The 15336-nt window shown below is 35.5% G+C and overlaps 1 protein-coding gene across 5 annotated transcripts in view; it reads left to right on the top strand.

Annotated features, from left to right (window-relative positions):
- Positions 1-15336, top strand: part of NEK7 (NIMA related kinase 7) — a 165214-nt gene that overhangs the window by 87636 nt on the left and 62242 nt on the right. For all 5 annotated transcript variants that reach the window (XM_001139810.8, XM_016935078.4, XM_063794003.1 and 2 more), the window contains one exon: positions 8168-8308. In XM_001139810.8, coding sequence (XP_001139810.1) covers positions 8168-8308 — 141 coding nt within the window. The remainder of the gene's footprint in view (positions 1-8167; positions 8309-15336) is intronic.

Here is a 15336-nt window from a genome sequence, read left to right as displayed (position 1 = left end):
TTTGGGCCTTTTACATTCATTTAGTTCTTTCGAATACATTCACTGAGTTAGTATTTTTTCTCTACTTCATGGCATTTTGATAAAAAGCTGAAAAAAAAACCCCACTTTGGTCTCTACCTTTGAGAAACTCAGTGTGTCTGGAAGGAGAAACGTATATACATAATTGACCCTGGAACAACAAGAGAGTAGTTTGTGCAGCTGAAAACCTGTATATAACTTTTGACTCCCTAAAAGCTTAACTATAAATAGCCTACTGTTGACTAGAAGCCTTACTGATAACAGAAAGTCAATTAACACATGCTTTGTATGTTTTGTGTATTATATAATGTATTCTTACAATAAAATAAACTACAGAAAAGGAAATGTTAATAAGAAAATCATAAGGAAGAAAAATGATATTTAATATTCATTAAGTGGAAAGTAGATCTTCATCTTTATCCTCATTGTCTTTGCATTGGGTAGGCAGAGGAGAAGGAGAAAGAGAAGGAGTTTCTTGCTGTCTCATGGAAGGGAGAAGTAGAAGAAAATCTACATATAAGTGGATCTGCACAGTTCAAACTTGTGTTGTTCAAGAGTCAATTGTATAAACGAGTAATTAAAAGCCTGTGTGATCCAGGACCCAACATGGTGCCTGCGTTTGTATGCCTCTTTATAGAGTTGAATGACTACTGTCAATTGCTACAGAAACAGAGGTAGAAGCCAGTAAAGCTGCCTGAGCGAGCTGAAGATGATTCCTTAGAAGAGCTGACATGGAACTGAATCCCAAAGATGAGCTGTGGTTTGCTGGGTATGAAAAAGGAAGTTATTCAGAAGGCATGGGAATAAGCAAGTGCAATGCCATGGGCGTGAGGCCAAAGTTCACAGTGCACTTGGGAAATACATGGTGCAGCTGATGGAGGGGGCCATAGCGAGGTGCAAAATTGACTTGAAAAGCCTTCTGTCATAGATAAGGCATCATTATCCTCATTTGATAGTGGAAGAAACAAAGTGGGTTTTTACTTCCATAAAAGTTGAAGGTCCTCTAAGTGACTCACCTCAAATCTAAAAGCCATTTTGTGCAGCTTAGAAAAAAAAAAACCTGGGTCATTAAGGAACTTCAAGAAACTGAGACTCAGTTTACACTCCAAATTAAGAACAGCAAAACATCAGTTTAAGTGATTTTATTTGGTTTATATTTCATATTGATTTGAATCTCAGTATTTTGCTGAGTTATTTTATTCCCAGTAACTTAAAACATATGGGACATAGAACATCATTCAACAAAGAGAATATAGCTATTTCCTAAAAATAGTTCTTTACTTGAGTGGGGACCCGTTTGATGATACCATTTTTTATTTAAAGCACCTAATGTAATGCTACCTACAGTGGAATGTAACTCAGCAAAATGAAGTATGGCATTGAAAACAATATACTATAATCGCGACCGAAGTATATAGATATATTACCTGCCTGATGATCTCCTAAAGGAGACCTCCTCTTATACAAGCTTATTTTTATACAAATTGCAGTGTGGCAAAGAGACCCAAGGGTAGTTGGAGATGTGCAGCTATGCTCCTTCTCATGTCAGCTCTCCACATCTACACTGGGTGACAGGACATGGGAGCAGATGAGACAAGCTGTCACTCACCCACACTGCCCTTTGAAGAAAGGCCATGGGGGGAAAAAGGTGCCGCAAATGGGCTGTGAAGTTTACATACACTGCCCACTGTTAAACAGATTACGTCTAATGAAGTGTCTAATGCTCAGGCCATATCAACCTAATCCTTGGTGGCAGTTCATCCCTCAACTGCCAAAAAACACCGCCCTCTGGCCCTCTTTCGCCACTCTGGCGGCCAAGCACAGGGAGGTGCCCAGTCTTAATAAACCAAGACAGTGTGTGATCTGACATGCAAATGTAGGTCATTGCATATGTAAATGTGTGATTACAAACCTGCATGCCAAAACACATTAGTAAGACTTTGCTCTCAGCATGCGGTTGTCACACTGCCTTAGCAGTTCACGCTAATATTTGTCAAGTTATTGTGCAGACAGAAGATGGAATTCCCAGTCAAATTTAATGTATCTGAATTGTTTGATAGTGTTCCTAATGATGAAGCTGTATTTTGCTGTTGAGATTGACAAATCTTCATTAAGTGAAAGAATGGTCTCCGTGTATGGGAGAAGGATTTATACTTATTAGATGACACAGACTATTCCAGTGCATCAATATAAACAATTCTTAGGAAATCATAGACAATTTAAAACATGTTTCCTTTTTAAACAAAACCTTTATTTAAAGTTAAAAACGTAAAAAATTGCCAAATATCCATTGGCTATATCTGAGAAGTGGTACTTTGTGAGTTTCTTTGTTACATATATATCATTTTGTCACATTGACACTTAATTGTAAATTCAATGGCTATGAAAAGAAATCCATTTACAAATGAACATTATGGCAAGTTATCTCCCTTTATTTCATAATTTTATTTTCATTCTATGTTTCTTATTATGGAATACTTTTTCATCTTCATTTTAAACATGTTTCTATTCCATTTTTGTCTTTATTTTATTTTTTTTCTTTTAGTCAAAAGACTTAACATTGAAAATATCTGTGGATCATCATGTAGGGTCCCATAATGTTGGGTCATACATAAAGTGACTTTGCTTAATAACCTGGCAGTGTGGCATAGGCTATACTTGGGAATCAACTAGACATTCACTTGGTTTGATGACATCTACATTTTGGGATTGGTGACAGAATTGAATTTGATGGCATTTAAAGTCCTGATATACAGTGCCTGTTAAGTTGTGGGGACGAAAATGGGACCTTCTATCATTGTTGTAGTAATTATAACAATTATCTTATGGTCCTATACTTATGAAATGAATTTGAGAAATTTGAAAAATTTCTTGTACTCTGGTTATTTTGCATATTTTAAAGGAAGCATGATCTTTTTCTTGACAGTATTTTGGACTTCTAGAAGAAGAAAACAATGTACAATAACAAATTATTGCTTCTTTTTTTTTTAAGAGAAAACGTTGGGTTTGAATTATAGTGACTCTTTGGCAGAATTTTACAGTTAGATGTAGTGAATTTTACATGATAGATGTAGTAAAATTAAAAGATAAAATGTACTAAGGGTTAATGCAAAGTGTTGCCCATATATCAAAATAGCCTTTCTGCGTAAGTCTAGGATATGGGATCATCAGCCTTATCAAAGGTTTCTTTGAAGGACTAAGAGTTTAAGCTGAATGTAATGTGCTCATGAACCAGTACCATCTTTGCATTAATAGGTCTTTAATATTCAGTTTCATTAGAGGGTGCACTAGCCTGGCCCCACAAGAATGTCATGTTTGGCTTGGAGAGTACAGAGGGGGTGTGAGGAGAATGGTAAAAGGCACGGAAGAGTGTGCTCATCAGTACTCCAGGAATCTTGAAAAGGCTCAGGCATGCCTAGCCGAAAAAGAGAAGATATGAGGGCATGTGATAGTTTTAAATAGGCTTTTTTTGTTATATTTTAAACAGCTAGAGATGCTAAAATGAATGCCATCAGGAATGTAAAAGGTGATATTCCAACTTTAGCAATAGACAGTGTCTGACTGTAGTAGATGTTCAGGTAGTGTTTACCCCATAACTGAAGATTGAATGAATAAGTCCATGAACAGAAAGTGAATATAAAAGAACTAGGACAATCAGTAAAATTTATAACCTGAATTTAGTCTCAAAATAGGGATGGCCACTGTGCCCCTGCCCCCAATATCTTATAATTATTTCTCTCATAGCACAGTGAAGAGCCTCTTCTATGTATTTGGGTAAGCCGTTTGAGAGCAGAAAGCATATCTCATTCATCTCTATTTCCCTAGCAGCCAGCATAGTGCCTGGCACATGGTAAATATCAAAAAATGTTATTTAATGATGTGGTAGTAAACTTCTTGCCACTGGACATATTCTTTGCAGAAGTTAAATAGCTGTCAGGAAGTTAACAGGTGTTTCATGCATTAGTTGACAGTTTGGACTAAATGATTATGTATTTTTGTAAGGTCCATTTCAACTCAAAGATCTTTTCAAAAGAAAAGAAATAGCAGAGAAATACTAGATTGGGTGGGACAAGTTTATATTCTGTGAACTAAAGACAAGTTATAAGGAGTTCTTTCTTTGTGTGTGTGGGTTCTGCAATTGCTTTTATTTTATTTTATTTTATTATTATTATACTATTATACTTTAAGTTTTAGGGTACATGTGCACAATGTGCAGGTTAGTTACATATGTATACATGTGCCATGCTGGTGTGCTGCACCCATTAACACGTCATTTAGCATTAGGTATATCTCCTAAAGCTATCCCTCCCCCCTCCCCCCACCCCACAACAGTCCCCAGAGTGTGATGTTCCCCTTCCTGTGTCCATGTGTTCTCATTGTTCAATTCCCACCTGTGAGTGAGAATATGTGGTGTTTGGTTTTTTGTTCTTGCAATAGTTTACTGAGAATGATGATTTCCAATTTCATCCATGTCCCTACAAAGGACAGGAACTCATCATTTTTTATGGCTGCATAGTATTCCATGGTGTATATGTGCCACATTTTCTTAATCCAGTCTATCATTGTTGGACATTTGGGTTGGTTCCAAGTCTTTGCTGTTGGGAATAGTGCTGCAATAAACATACGTGTGCATGTGTCTTTATAGCAGCATGATTTATAGTCCTTTGGGTATATACCCAGTAATGGGATGGCTGGGTCAAATGGTATTTCTAGTTCTAGATCCCTGAGTAATTGCCACACTGACTTCCACAATGGTTGAACTAGTTTACAGTCCCACCAACAGTGTAAAAGTGTTCCTATTTCTCCACGTCCTCTCCAGCACCTGTTGTTTCCTTTCTTATGGTTGCCATTCTAACTGGTATGAGATGGTATCTCATAGTGGTTTTGATTTGCATTTCTCTGATGGCCAGTGATGGTGAGCATTTTTTCATGTGTTTTTTGGCTGCATAAATGTCTTCTTTTGAGAAGTGTCTGTTCATGTCCTTCACCCACTTTTTGATGGGGTTGTTTGTTTTTTTCTTGTAAATTTGTTTGAGTTCATTGTAGATTCTGGATATTAGCCCTTTGTCAGATGAGTAGGTTGCAAAAATTTTCTCCCATGTTGTAGGTTGCCTGTTCACTCTGATGGTAGTTTCTTTTGCTGTGCAGAAGCTCTGTAGTTGAATTAGATCCCATTTGTCAATTTTGGCTTTTGTTGCCATTGCTTTTGGTGTTTTAGACACGAAGTCCTTGCCCATGCCTATGTCCTGAATGGTAATGCCTAGGTTTTCTTCTAGGGTTTTTATAGTTTTAGGTCTAACATTTAAGTCTTTAATCCATCTTGAATTAATTTTTGTATAAGGTGTAAGGAAGGGATCCAGTTTCAGCTTTCTACATATGGCTAGCCAGTTTTCCCAGCACCATTTATTAAATAGGGAATCCTTTCCCCATTGCTTGTTTTTCTCAGGTTTGTCAAAGATCAGACAGTTGTAGATATGCGGCATTATTTCTGAGGGCTCTGTTCTGTTCCATTGATCTATATCTCTGTTTTGGTACCACTACCATGCTGTTTTGGTTACTGTAGCCTTGTAGTATAGTTTGAAGTCAGGTAGCGTGATGCCTCCAGCTTTGTTCTTTTGGCTTAGGATTGACTTGGCGATGCGGGCTCTTTTTTGGTTCCATATGAACTTTAAAGTAGTTTTTTCCAATTCTGTGAAGAAAGTCATTGGTAGCTTGATGGGAATGGCATTGAATCTATAAATTACCTTGGGCAGTATGGCCGTTTTCACGATATTGATTCTTCCTACCCATGAGCATGGAATGTTCTTCCATTTGTTTGTATCCTCTTTTATTTCCTTGAGCAGTGGTTTGTAGTTCTCCTTGAAGAGGTCCTTCACATCCCTTGTAAGTTGGATTCCTAGGTATTTTATTCTCTTTGAAGCAATTGTGAATGGGAGTTCACTCATGATTTGGCTCTCTGTTTGTCTGTTATTGGTGTATAAGAATGCTTGTGATTTTTGTACATTGATTTTGTATCCTGAGACTTTGCTGAAGTTGCTTATCAGCATAAGGAGATTTTGGGCTGAGACAATGGGGTTTTCTAGATATACAATCATGTCATCTGCAAACAGGGACAATTTGACTTCCTCTTTTCCTAATTGAATACCCTTTATTTCCTTCTCCTGCCTAATTGCCCTGGCCGGTGCTTTCAACACTATGTTGAATAGGAGTGGTGAGAGAGGGCATCCCTGTCTTGTGCCCGTTTTCAAAGGGAATGCTTCCAGTTTTTGCCCATTCAGTATGATATTGGCTGTGGGTTTGTCATAGATAGCTCTTATTATTTTGAGATATGTCCCATCAATACCTAATTTATTGAGAGTTTTTAGCATGAAGGGTTGTTGAATTTTGTCAAAGGCCTTTTCTGCATCTATTGAGATAATCATGTGGTTTTTGTCTTTGGTTCTGTTTATATGCTGGATTACATTGATTTGCGTATACTGAACCAGCCTTGCATCCCAGGGATGAAGCCCACTTGATCATGGATCAAGAGAGAGGATTCTCTCTTTTTCTATTGATTGGAATAGTTTCAGAAGGAATGGTACCAGTTCCTCCTTGTACCTCTGGTAGAATTCGGCTGTGAATCAATCTGGTCCTGGACTCTTTTTGGTTGGTAAGCTATTGATTATTGCCATAATTTCAAAGCTGTTATTGGTTTATTCAGAGATTCAACTTCTTCCTGGTTTAGTCTTGGGAGGGTGTATGTGTCAAGGAATTTATCCATTTCTTCTAGATTTTCTAGTTTATTTGCGTAGAGGTGTTTGTAGTATTCTCTGATGGTAGTTTGTATTTCTGTGGGATCGGTGGTGATATCCCCTTTATCATTTTTTATTGCGTCTGTTTGATTCTTCTCTCTTTTCTTCTTTATTAGTCTTGCTAGCAGTCTATCAATTTTGTTGATCCTTTCAAAAAACCAGCTCCTGGATTCATTAATTTTTTGAAGTGTTTTTTGTGTCTCTATTTCCTTCAGTTCTGCTCTGATTTTAGTTATTTCTTGCCTTGTGCTAGCTTTTCAATGTGTTTGCTTTTGCTTTTCTAGTTCTTTTAATTGTGATGTTAAGGTGTCAGTTTTGGATCTTTCCTGGTTTCTCTTGTGGGCATTTAGTGCTATAAATTTCCCTCTACACACTGCTTTGAATGCGTCCCAGAGATTCTGGTACGTTGTGTCTTTGTTCTCGTTGGTTTCAAAGAACATCTTTATTTCTGCCTTCATTTCGTTATGTACCCAGTAGTCATTCAGGAGCAGGTTGTTCAGTTTCCACACAGTTGAGCGGTTTTGAGTGAGTTTCTTAATCCTGAGTTCTAGTTTGATTGCACTGTGGTGTGAGAGACAGTTTGTTATAATTTCTGATCTTTTACATTTGTTGAGGAGAGCTTTACTTTCACCTATGTGGTCAATTTTGGAATAGGTGTGGTGTGGTGCTGAAAAAAATGTATATTCTGTTGATTTAGGTTGGAGAGTTCTGTAGATGTCTATTAGGTCTGCTTGGTGCAGAGCTGAGTTCAATTCCTGGGTATCCTTTGCAAGGAGTTCTTATCTAAAAGTTCAGAGTCTTCATCCCTATGTTGTATCCTTCTTCCTTAATTAACTTCCTTTTTAGGCTTTCCTATCTCACATAATATATATATATATATATATATATAATACATATATACACATATATATGTATGTTTATATATTTATTAAAACATGTATATGTATGTCTTATATATTAAAACATATATGTATGTTTATATATTAAAACATGTATGTTTATGTATTTATTAAAACGTGTATGCATGTTTATATATTTATTAAAACATATGTATGTATGTTTTATATATTTAGTAAAACACACATATATATATGTATGTTTTAATGTATTCCTTGTTTATTCCCCTCACTAGAATGTAAGTTCCTCAGGTACAGGGATTATTGTCTCTCTAGTCTGCTACTGTATCGTCAGTGTGTAGGACAGTGCCTGGCATAAGTTCAGTAAATATTTGTTGTTGAGTGAATGGATGTCTGCAAACTTACCCTATGTGTCACCTACATATATGAAAATGATCAGTGATTGTGTGTATTGCGTGTATATTGTGTGATTGAAAATTTTTCTGACATTTTTAATTACAGAAGGCCTTACGACCGGATATGGGCTATAATACATTAGCCAACTTTCGAATAGAAAAGAAAATTGGTCGCGGACAATTTAGTGAAGTTTATAGAGCAGCCTGTCTCTTGGATGGAGTACCAGTAGCTTTAAAAAAAGTGCAGGTAAGATGACTTTAATTATATAAATCAATGTAAAATTATACTATGTGAATTATAGATGAGAAAAGTATATCCTGAATGATTGGGTACTGATAGCCTTAAGTTGAGAATGCTGGGAAAGAATGAACGTTGTATTTTAAAAGCCAGAATCAAGTGTAGTATGGAGTGGAAATATTAGTTTTAACACTATTTCTAGGCTTTAAAAATTTAGCTCGTATTGAACCTCAAAAAGCTTTCACAACTCTAGATTTTAAGAGGCAGATTTGAGTCATCACCATTACTTCTACCTGGACATTTAACTAGATGTTGAATACTCACTGAAGTTCTACAGCTATAGGCACTGTAGTCAGAAACTAGAGTCACAAAATGTACTGCCCGAAGTTAGTAAATGGCAGTTAAACTATACCAGCAAAAAAATGAAAGGAAAATGAAGTGAACTTTATTTACTTGGAAATAAAAACGAGGCAGATAAAATTAGAACATTGATACCTAACTTTAAAATCTCTTATTGTATTTGTGTCATTCTGGAATCAGATTTGCTCTCTAATCCAGACCCTTTCCTGTCTTCTCAAATTCATTTATCTTGCTCCAGCTCCTCTTTCTAAGTCCTGCCCTAACCCTGGAGTTGCAGTCCAACTGAGCTACCCTGGAATGCTCACTTGCCAGAGCCCTGAATGTTTCACTTGCCCTAATGAGGTCCTCTGGCCTAGAAAGTACTTGTCTTTCTGCCTTCCAGTGTGTATGACATCAAACAGTAAATCACACAGTGAATCATACACTTTTACTTCCCTTTTTCAATTATAGTAATAGTTATTCTTCACCTGTGCTACAGCCTATTTTGCTTTCAAACTCTTTTATCTTTTTTCTGCAGAGACCTGTGAAATCTAAATGTCTTTTTTTTTTTTAAACTTCTTAAGATGATTAGTATACTTGTGACAGCCAATATAGAGATGAACAGTTTTAATTTACATTTAAAAATGAAACTAATGATTTATAAAAGGTTTTATCTGGTGTATGTGTTAGATGTAAACAATAATAGAGATACCCGCATGTCCACAAGGCAGCTTAAGAAATAAACATTAAAAATATTTTCGACATGTGTGTGCCACTCCCTTCCCTCAGAGATAACCATATCCTGAATGTAATGTTTATCATTCCTTTGTTTTTCTTTATTGTTTTTCCTACATTGGTATGAATTTCTAAAATAGTCTATTGTTTACTTTTGCATTTTTTAAAACTTTACATAAATGAAGCATGTTTTATATATGTATTACACGCACACACACTCACACACAGCTTGCTTTTTTCACATAGCATCGTGTTTGAGCAATTAGTCCGTGTTGGTGCATGTGCTGTAGTTTATCCTTTTTGCTACTGTATAATATTCACTTGTTCTTGTTGATTGCTGTTTAAGTTGTTTACAGTTATTTGCTATTACAAACAATGCTTCTCTGATATTCTCATGTCTTTCCTAGTATACACATACAAGAATTTCTCTCTTGTTTGTGCTTAAGAGTGGAAATGACTGCATCCCACAGGGGATGCATGTGTACTGCAAGTTAATGCCAAGTTGCTTTCCAAAGTTGCATTGGTGTAAGTTTTCACCAGCAGCATATAAGAATTGCAGTCTTCTCTGTTTTAATATGCCACTCAGAGCTTAAGAAAACACAATATGGGATGTAGTTATTAGTGTTTATGAAAGAGATTACTTTTGGAACGATTATTCCCTTACAAAAGAACTCTGATTCATTTTTAAAATGGATTAAATTTCTACTATGATCTCTGAGCACCCAGGGAAATAAAAAAGAAACTAGTGGTATTATTCCTGCCCTCCAGGGGAACAAGAGTCTATCTAGAACAGTTTAATGTTAAACCCTGTGGCATGGGTTCCTGATTTAAATAAGAGTTCACAGAATGGAGATGTCAATTTGAGCTGTTGGAATTGGTGGAATTGGAACTTAAGCCAGGCTATAAATATGAGCCCAGATTGTGGTGAGCATTGGAGCCAGACAGAGGAATTTGAACCGTAGGCAATTGAGGATGCATTGTGGACTCTCAAGTAGAGTAACAATCTTCAAAATCCATTATTTTCAAAGTAAAATTACAAGCTTAACATACAGAATAGAATGGAGAGAACATAGCTGCCAATCTGCCACAGATTGTCAAGATGGGAGGTTGGATGGATTGAGATCCATTTGGAGGTCTCTGGGGACTCTTGGATCCCTTGTCTGATTCTGAGTGTGGAAAACAGGGCTCAATTCTGTCTCTAATGATTATATTTTACATTGCAGAACCTTCTCATTAGAAACAGAAAGAAAGAAGGGAAGAAAGAAAGAATGGAGGAAGGGGTGGAGGGAGGAAGAAAAAAGCTCTTGCTGCATTTTTCTATTGATTGGGAATTTGAATAAGTGTGAGTTAATTTGCACAATTGTATTTCCATTCAGTATTAATTGGATATTACCCTCTAGCTGCCTCTGTTTTACGCTGTGATAAACCTCAAATTACTGTAGGAAGTTAAAGTTTATTCTTTTGGATTATCCCATTCCTTTCTGCTTTACTGTTGATATTGTGACATCTAGTTTAAACCTAATTTCTTCATAGAAGACAGAAATGGTATTGTGAAGATATTCTTACCTTATTTATTAGGGAGCAACGCCTTAAACCTTTGTAAGGAGAAATATATTTGCATTTTAGACATATTGATTCTTGTGACATATTACACTTGTGCTGAACAGGAAAACCCATGGTTCTTTATTTTTAAAATGTCATCTCTGCAGCTTAAAATACAAAATTTTATAATATTGCTGACCAATGCTTTTCCTTTTTGAAGAATGCTAACCTAACTCTTTAAAAAAACCCTAAAGAATTAAATATTGAATTTCCTCATGCAACTTGTTATTTTAAGGCTATATTACTTGTCTCAAGAACTGTATTACTGTTCCCAGGTCCACTAGACTCCTTCTTGAATACTTTGGTTGAGTTCATAAAATATTGGTTTTATCATTCATTTCTCTGCTTACAAATTTTTAATGAGATACCATCCAGAATCCTCAGCTTAGTTTTTAAGGCCCTTCCCTACTTTGTGCCACTCCATTTAGTTCACTGATTGAGGGCCATTAACAAAGGATGTGTTCAGCTCTGTCCATTTTCCTGCAGGTTTGCCTGTTACCTGTATGGGAAAGAAGAGTGTGTGCGCTAAATGCATGTTACTTCTTGGAAATCATAAAGGGATCTGAGAGCCTACAGTATATGGCAACATTAACCAATCTTTTTGAAAATTTACCTGTATCCCATCATGGTTCATTTGCAAAAAAATAAGATGGTACCTTAACTAATAAAACAATTTTGAAATTCTCTGTACCAACTTTGCTTTTCTTTCTCTCTTGCCTCCTTCTTCAGTGCTTCCCTTCCTGCTGATCATTGAATTCATTCCTCCAGTATTTATTGGCCACCTAGTGTTTATTGGTCAGTGTCTAAGGCTTTAGGAAGATTAAGATAAACATAATGAGACTCATGGGATTCTAGTGGGGGTACAACAAAGACACCTCTAACATAATGAGATAGGCACTGTGATAGGAGCAGCCTTGAAGAGAACAGGTGTGAGGAGGAGCTTAGGAAAGAGGCTTCACAGAGTTTGTGAGCTGGGTCTCAAAACTTACGTTCTTTATGTTGGAAGATTATCAAAAACTTATTTTGATCTGGTATATGCAATCTCTATTTTATTATATTTTGCTCATTGATTAGAGCTATAGGATTGAAGTTGGTTTTTATTTCATCAGTCTGACATAGTGTTACAGTAGTGTGAATTTTGGGTCTCACTGTTTCTTAGTTCTTTGACCATTGTTGCTCTCATTTTTAAATAATATGTGAGGTATTTTGATCCTTTGTTCATTAATGCTTAATTTCTCTTTGCTTACTCTTAACTATATTTCTAGATAACACTATTTTACTGTGTGGCAGCCATTGTCAGTGAGATTTATTTTAGGAAGAAAAGCTAAAATAATACTTTATGTATTTATACAAATAAACATAAAGTGATAATATTGTTCAGATTTACCTTTTGATTCAGGTGATCTCAAAAAGTCTTCCCCAAAGTATTCTTTGATATTGAATGCTTACCTTTTATTTACTTATATTTGTTAGTTGCTTTAAAGTATTTTTCAAGCAAATGACTTTTTAATTTCTATTAATAAGTTACTTTTTATCATCTTAAGTTTAGATTCTGCATGTTTGCATATAATTAGAAATTAGGATTATATACGATCAGAAATTTGTGGACAATGATAGCACTTCCATAATACATAGACTGATTTTAATATATTCATAACCTCTGTGGCTCTGCCTTCAATCTCTTTTTCAGTGTTCATTGTGATTAATAAATTTATCTTGCAGCTTTTATGAACTTCATTTAATCTCTATAGACTTCCTTTCAGATTTCCAATTGTTATTTGAATAAATGAAAACTAAGCATTTGTAAGAATAATTCATAAATGTCATTTAAAAAATACAGAACAATTTGGTAAATTAATGTTAGTTTTTACTTGTCAAGATGGAATAGGCTTTTATCTTTAAAATTAAAGCTTTTTAATTTTAATTACTTGTACTTGCAATCTTAAGCATTTCTAAGCAGATAAGAAACAGAAAATTTCCAGTTTTATGGATTGTTTAACATTTTGGGGTTAAACTACTATATGGCAGACACTGTACTTGACAATAGGGACACAATAGTGGGACACAATAATTAAATCCAACATTTTTGTGTGGAAAATAGACAATAAATCAAATAATTATAGCAAAAAATAAATCAAATAATTATAGCCAAAAAGGAAATGACCATGCTGTGGTATTAGAGACAAACTAGAGGAGGAGAGCATTTTAGATAGAGTGTGCAGCAAAGGCCTCTCCGAGGATGTGAAATTTAAGCGTAGGTGGAGGATAAGGAGTCAGTCATCTGAAGGGTAGTGACAGGAAGGTTCTGGCTGTAGAGCCGGGCACGGTGACTCACGCCTGTAATCCCAGCATTTTGGGAGGCCGAGGCGGGCAGATGACGAAGTCAAGAGATCAAGACCATCCTGGCCAACATGGTGAAACCCTGTCTCTACTAAAAATACAAAAATTAGCTGGGTGTGGTGGCACACGCCTGTAGTCCCAGCTACCTGGGAGGCTGAGGCAGGAGAATTGCTTGAACCCGGGAGGTGGAGGTTACAGTGAGCCAAGATCACGCCACTGCACTCCAGCCTGGAGACAAAGCAAGACTCTCTCAAAAAAGAAAAACAACAAAAACAAAAACTTGTTTAGTATATATTTCTAAGTACTTTGTTTTCTGCATTTTGAATGGTCTTTCTTCTAACAATTTGACATATGCCTTTTTAAGGGGATATTTCTGTTAAGTTACTAGAAGGATTTCATTTCCTTTTAAAGAAATCTAGTGTTAACCTTTTCAGTTTCATTAGCTATGAGTAATTTTGGCAAAATTTTAAGATGACAAAAGAAAACCTTTAAAATGATTCAGAGAATACCAAGAATGTGTCATTACTTGCCTAACCACAGCTCATCCCTTGCTCTTACCAAGTATAAAATGAGTTTAAAAACCTGAAGAAACTTTGGTGGAGCTGAATGAAAATGATGCCTCCTAAAGACTTGTTTGTACATATTATATGCAAGATATTCTTACAAAGTCCATATTTTCACCCAAGACATACTGCTTTTTCTTGCTCATGAAATCATCGGACAGCTTTGAATCTGTGTTTGGGAATGATGTAATCTAAATATTCATTATTATTTATTTTTGTCTTGACTTGTTGGCTGAGAGAAAGATAAGATACTTCTGAATTTCCAGTTAAATGTATTTGTAAATGTATTTTGCTCAGAATTTAGTTTTGCTTTAGATGTGCCATCAATGCTTATTTCTCCCTGTGTTTGAGGAGTGACTTTTGGTATTATTGAAAATTCAGTTAAAAATAAAAGTCAATTTGTAATTCTAAATTAATTTTTATAACTTGAATTAAAGATTTTGTATGTAGCATGTTTCTATCTTGATATGTTGTATCTTGTTATGGTTTCCTAAAACTCTTATACATCTATTATTCATTCTTATCTCACTCACCCTCTTTTGTTTTTAAAAATGTTGTTCCACATCATAGAGACATTGATTACTGAGAGATTAAATACATATATGTCTCCAAGTTTGTGATTTTCTTCATTTTAATTACTGGTACTATATGGGCATTATTCTTTCTCTGCCTCCTAAAACAAACAAACAAAAATACCAGGAATTACATCAAGATCTGATATACTTACAATTTTGTGCTTTCCAGTATATCTTTGATTTATCTCAAATTCCTTGTAAATAGCATTTCCTGAGAATGGCATCAGCATTCATGATGTGTCAAGAATCAGTTATTTCTCATGCCATTTTGATTTAAAGTGCAAGTAGTCTGTGTGTGTGTGTTTCATACCTATAACTAATATCAAGTTCAAATTTTTCTGTTTCCATTAGTGTTTGTTTTATTGTTTAACATGTTGATATAATAATCCCTTTGGGGGAATGAATGGCATTTCTATGTGAAATTGCTAAATGTAAAGTTTATTCCTTCAGTTCAAGAACTTTCGATTTTACACACACACACACACACACACACACACACACACACACATACATATATATATTTTCCTGAAGGGCATTACGCATTCCTGCTTATATAAATCAGTTATTGAGAGCCCTTCCAGCCAGCCATGCTCACCCCCATTAAGGTTCTTACATCAGTTTGAACAAGTAGCACTTACAAGTTGCGTGTTAATTTTCTGTGTTGCAGTCTGCATTCTGCATCTGACACTGTGCATCTTAAAGGACTGCAAGATGGTTTTCTTATTTGTATCTGTAATAAAATCTGATAGTAAGATGGCATTCGGCATGGATTTTTTATATGTAGAAAGGGTGGACATTAACAGTTTAAGCTTGTCTGTACTCAGGATCAGGTTATTCATATTAATAATTTGTGTATAGAGTTAAAACTATGATGCTCTTGGAG

The sequence above is a fragment of the Pan troglodytes genome, chromosome 1 (genome assembly GCF_028858775.2).
Source record: "Pan troglodytes isolate AG18354 chromosome 1, NHGRI_mPanTro3-v2.0_pri, whole genome shotgun sequence".
Classification (NCBI taxonomy): domain Eukaryota; kingdom Metazoa; phylum Chordata; class Mammalia; order Primates; family Hominidae; genus Pan; species Pan troglodytes.
Note: the sequence above shows the minus strand (reverse complement) of the source record. Positions and strands in the feature narration are given on the sequence as shown.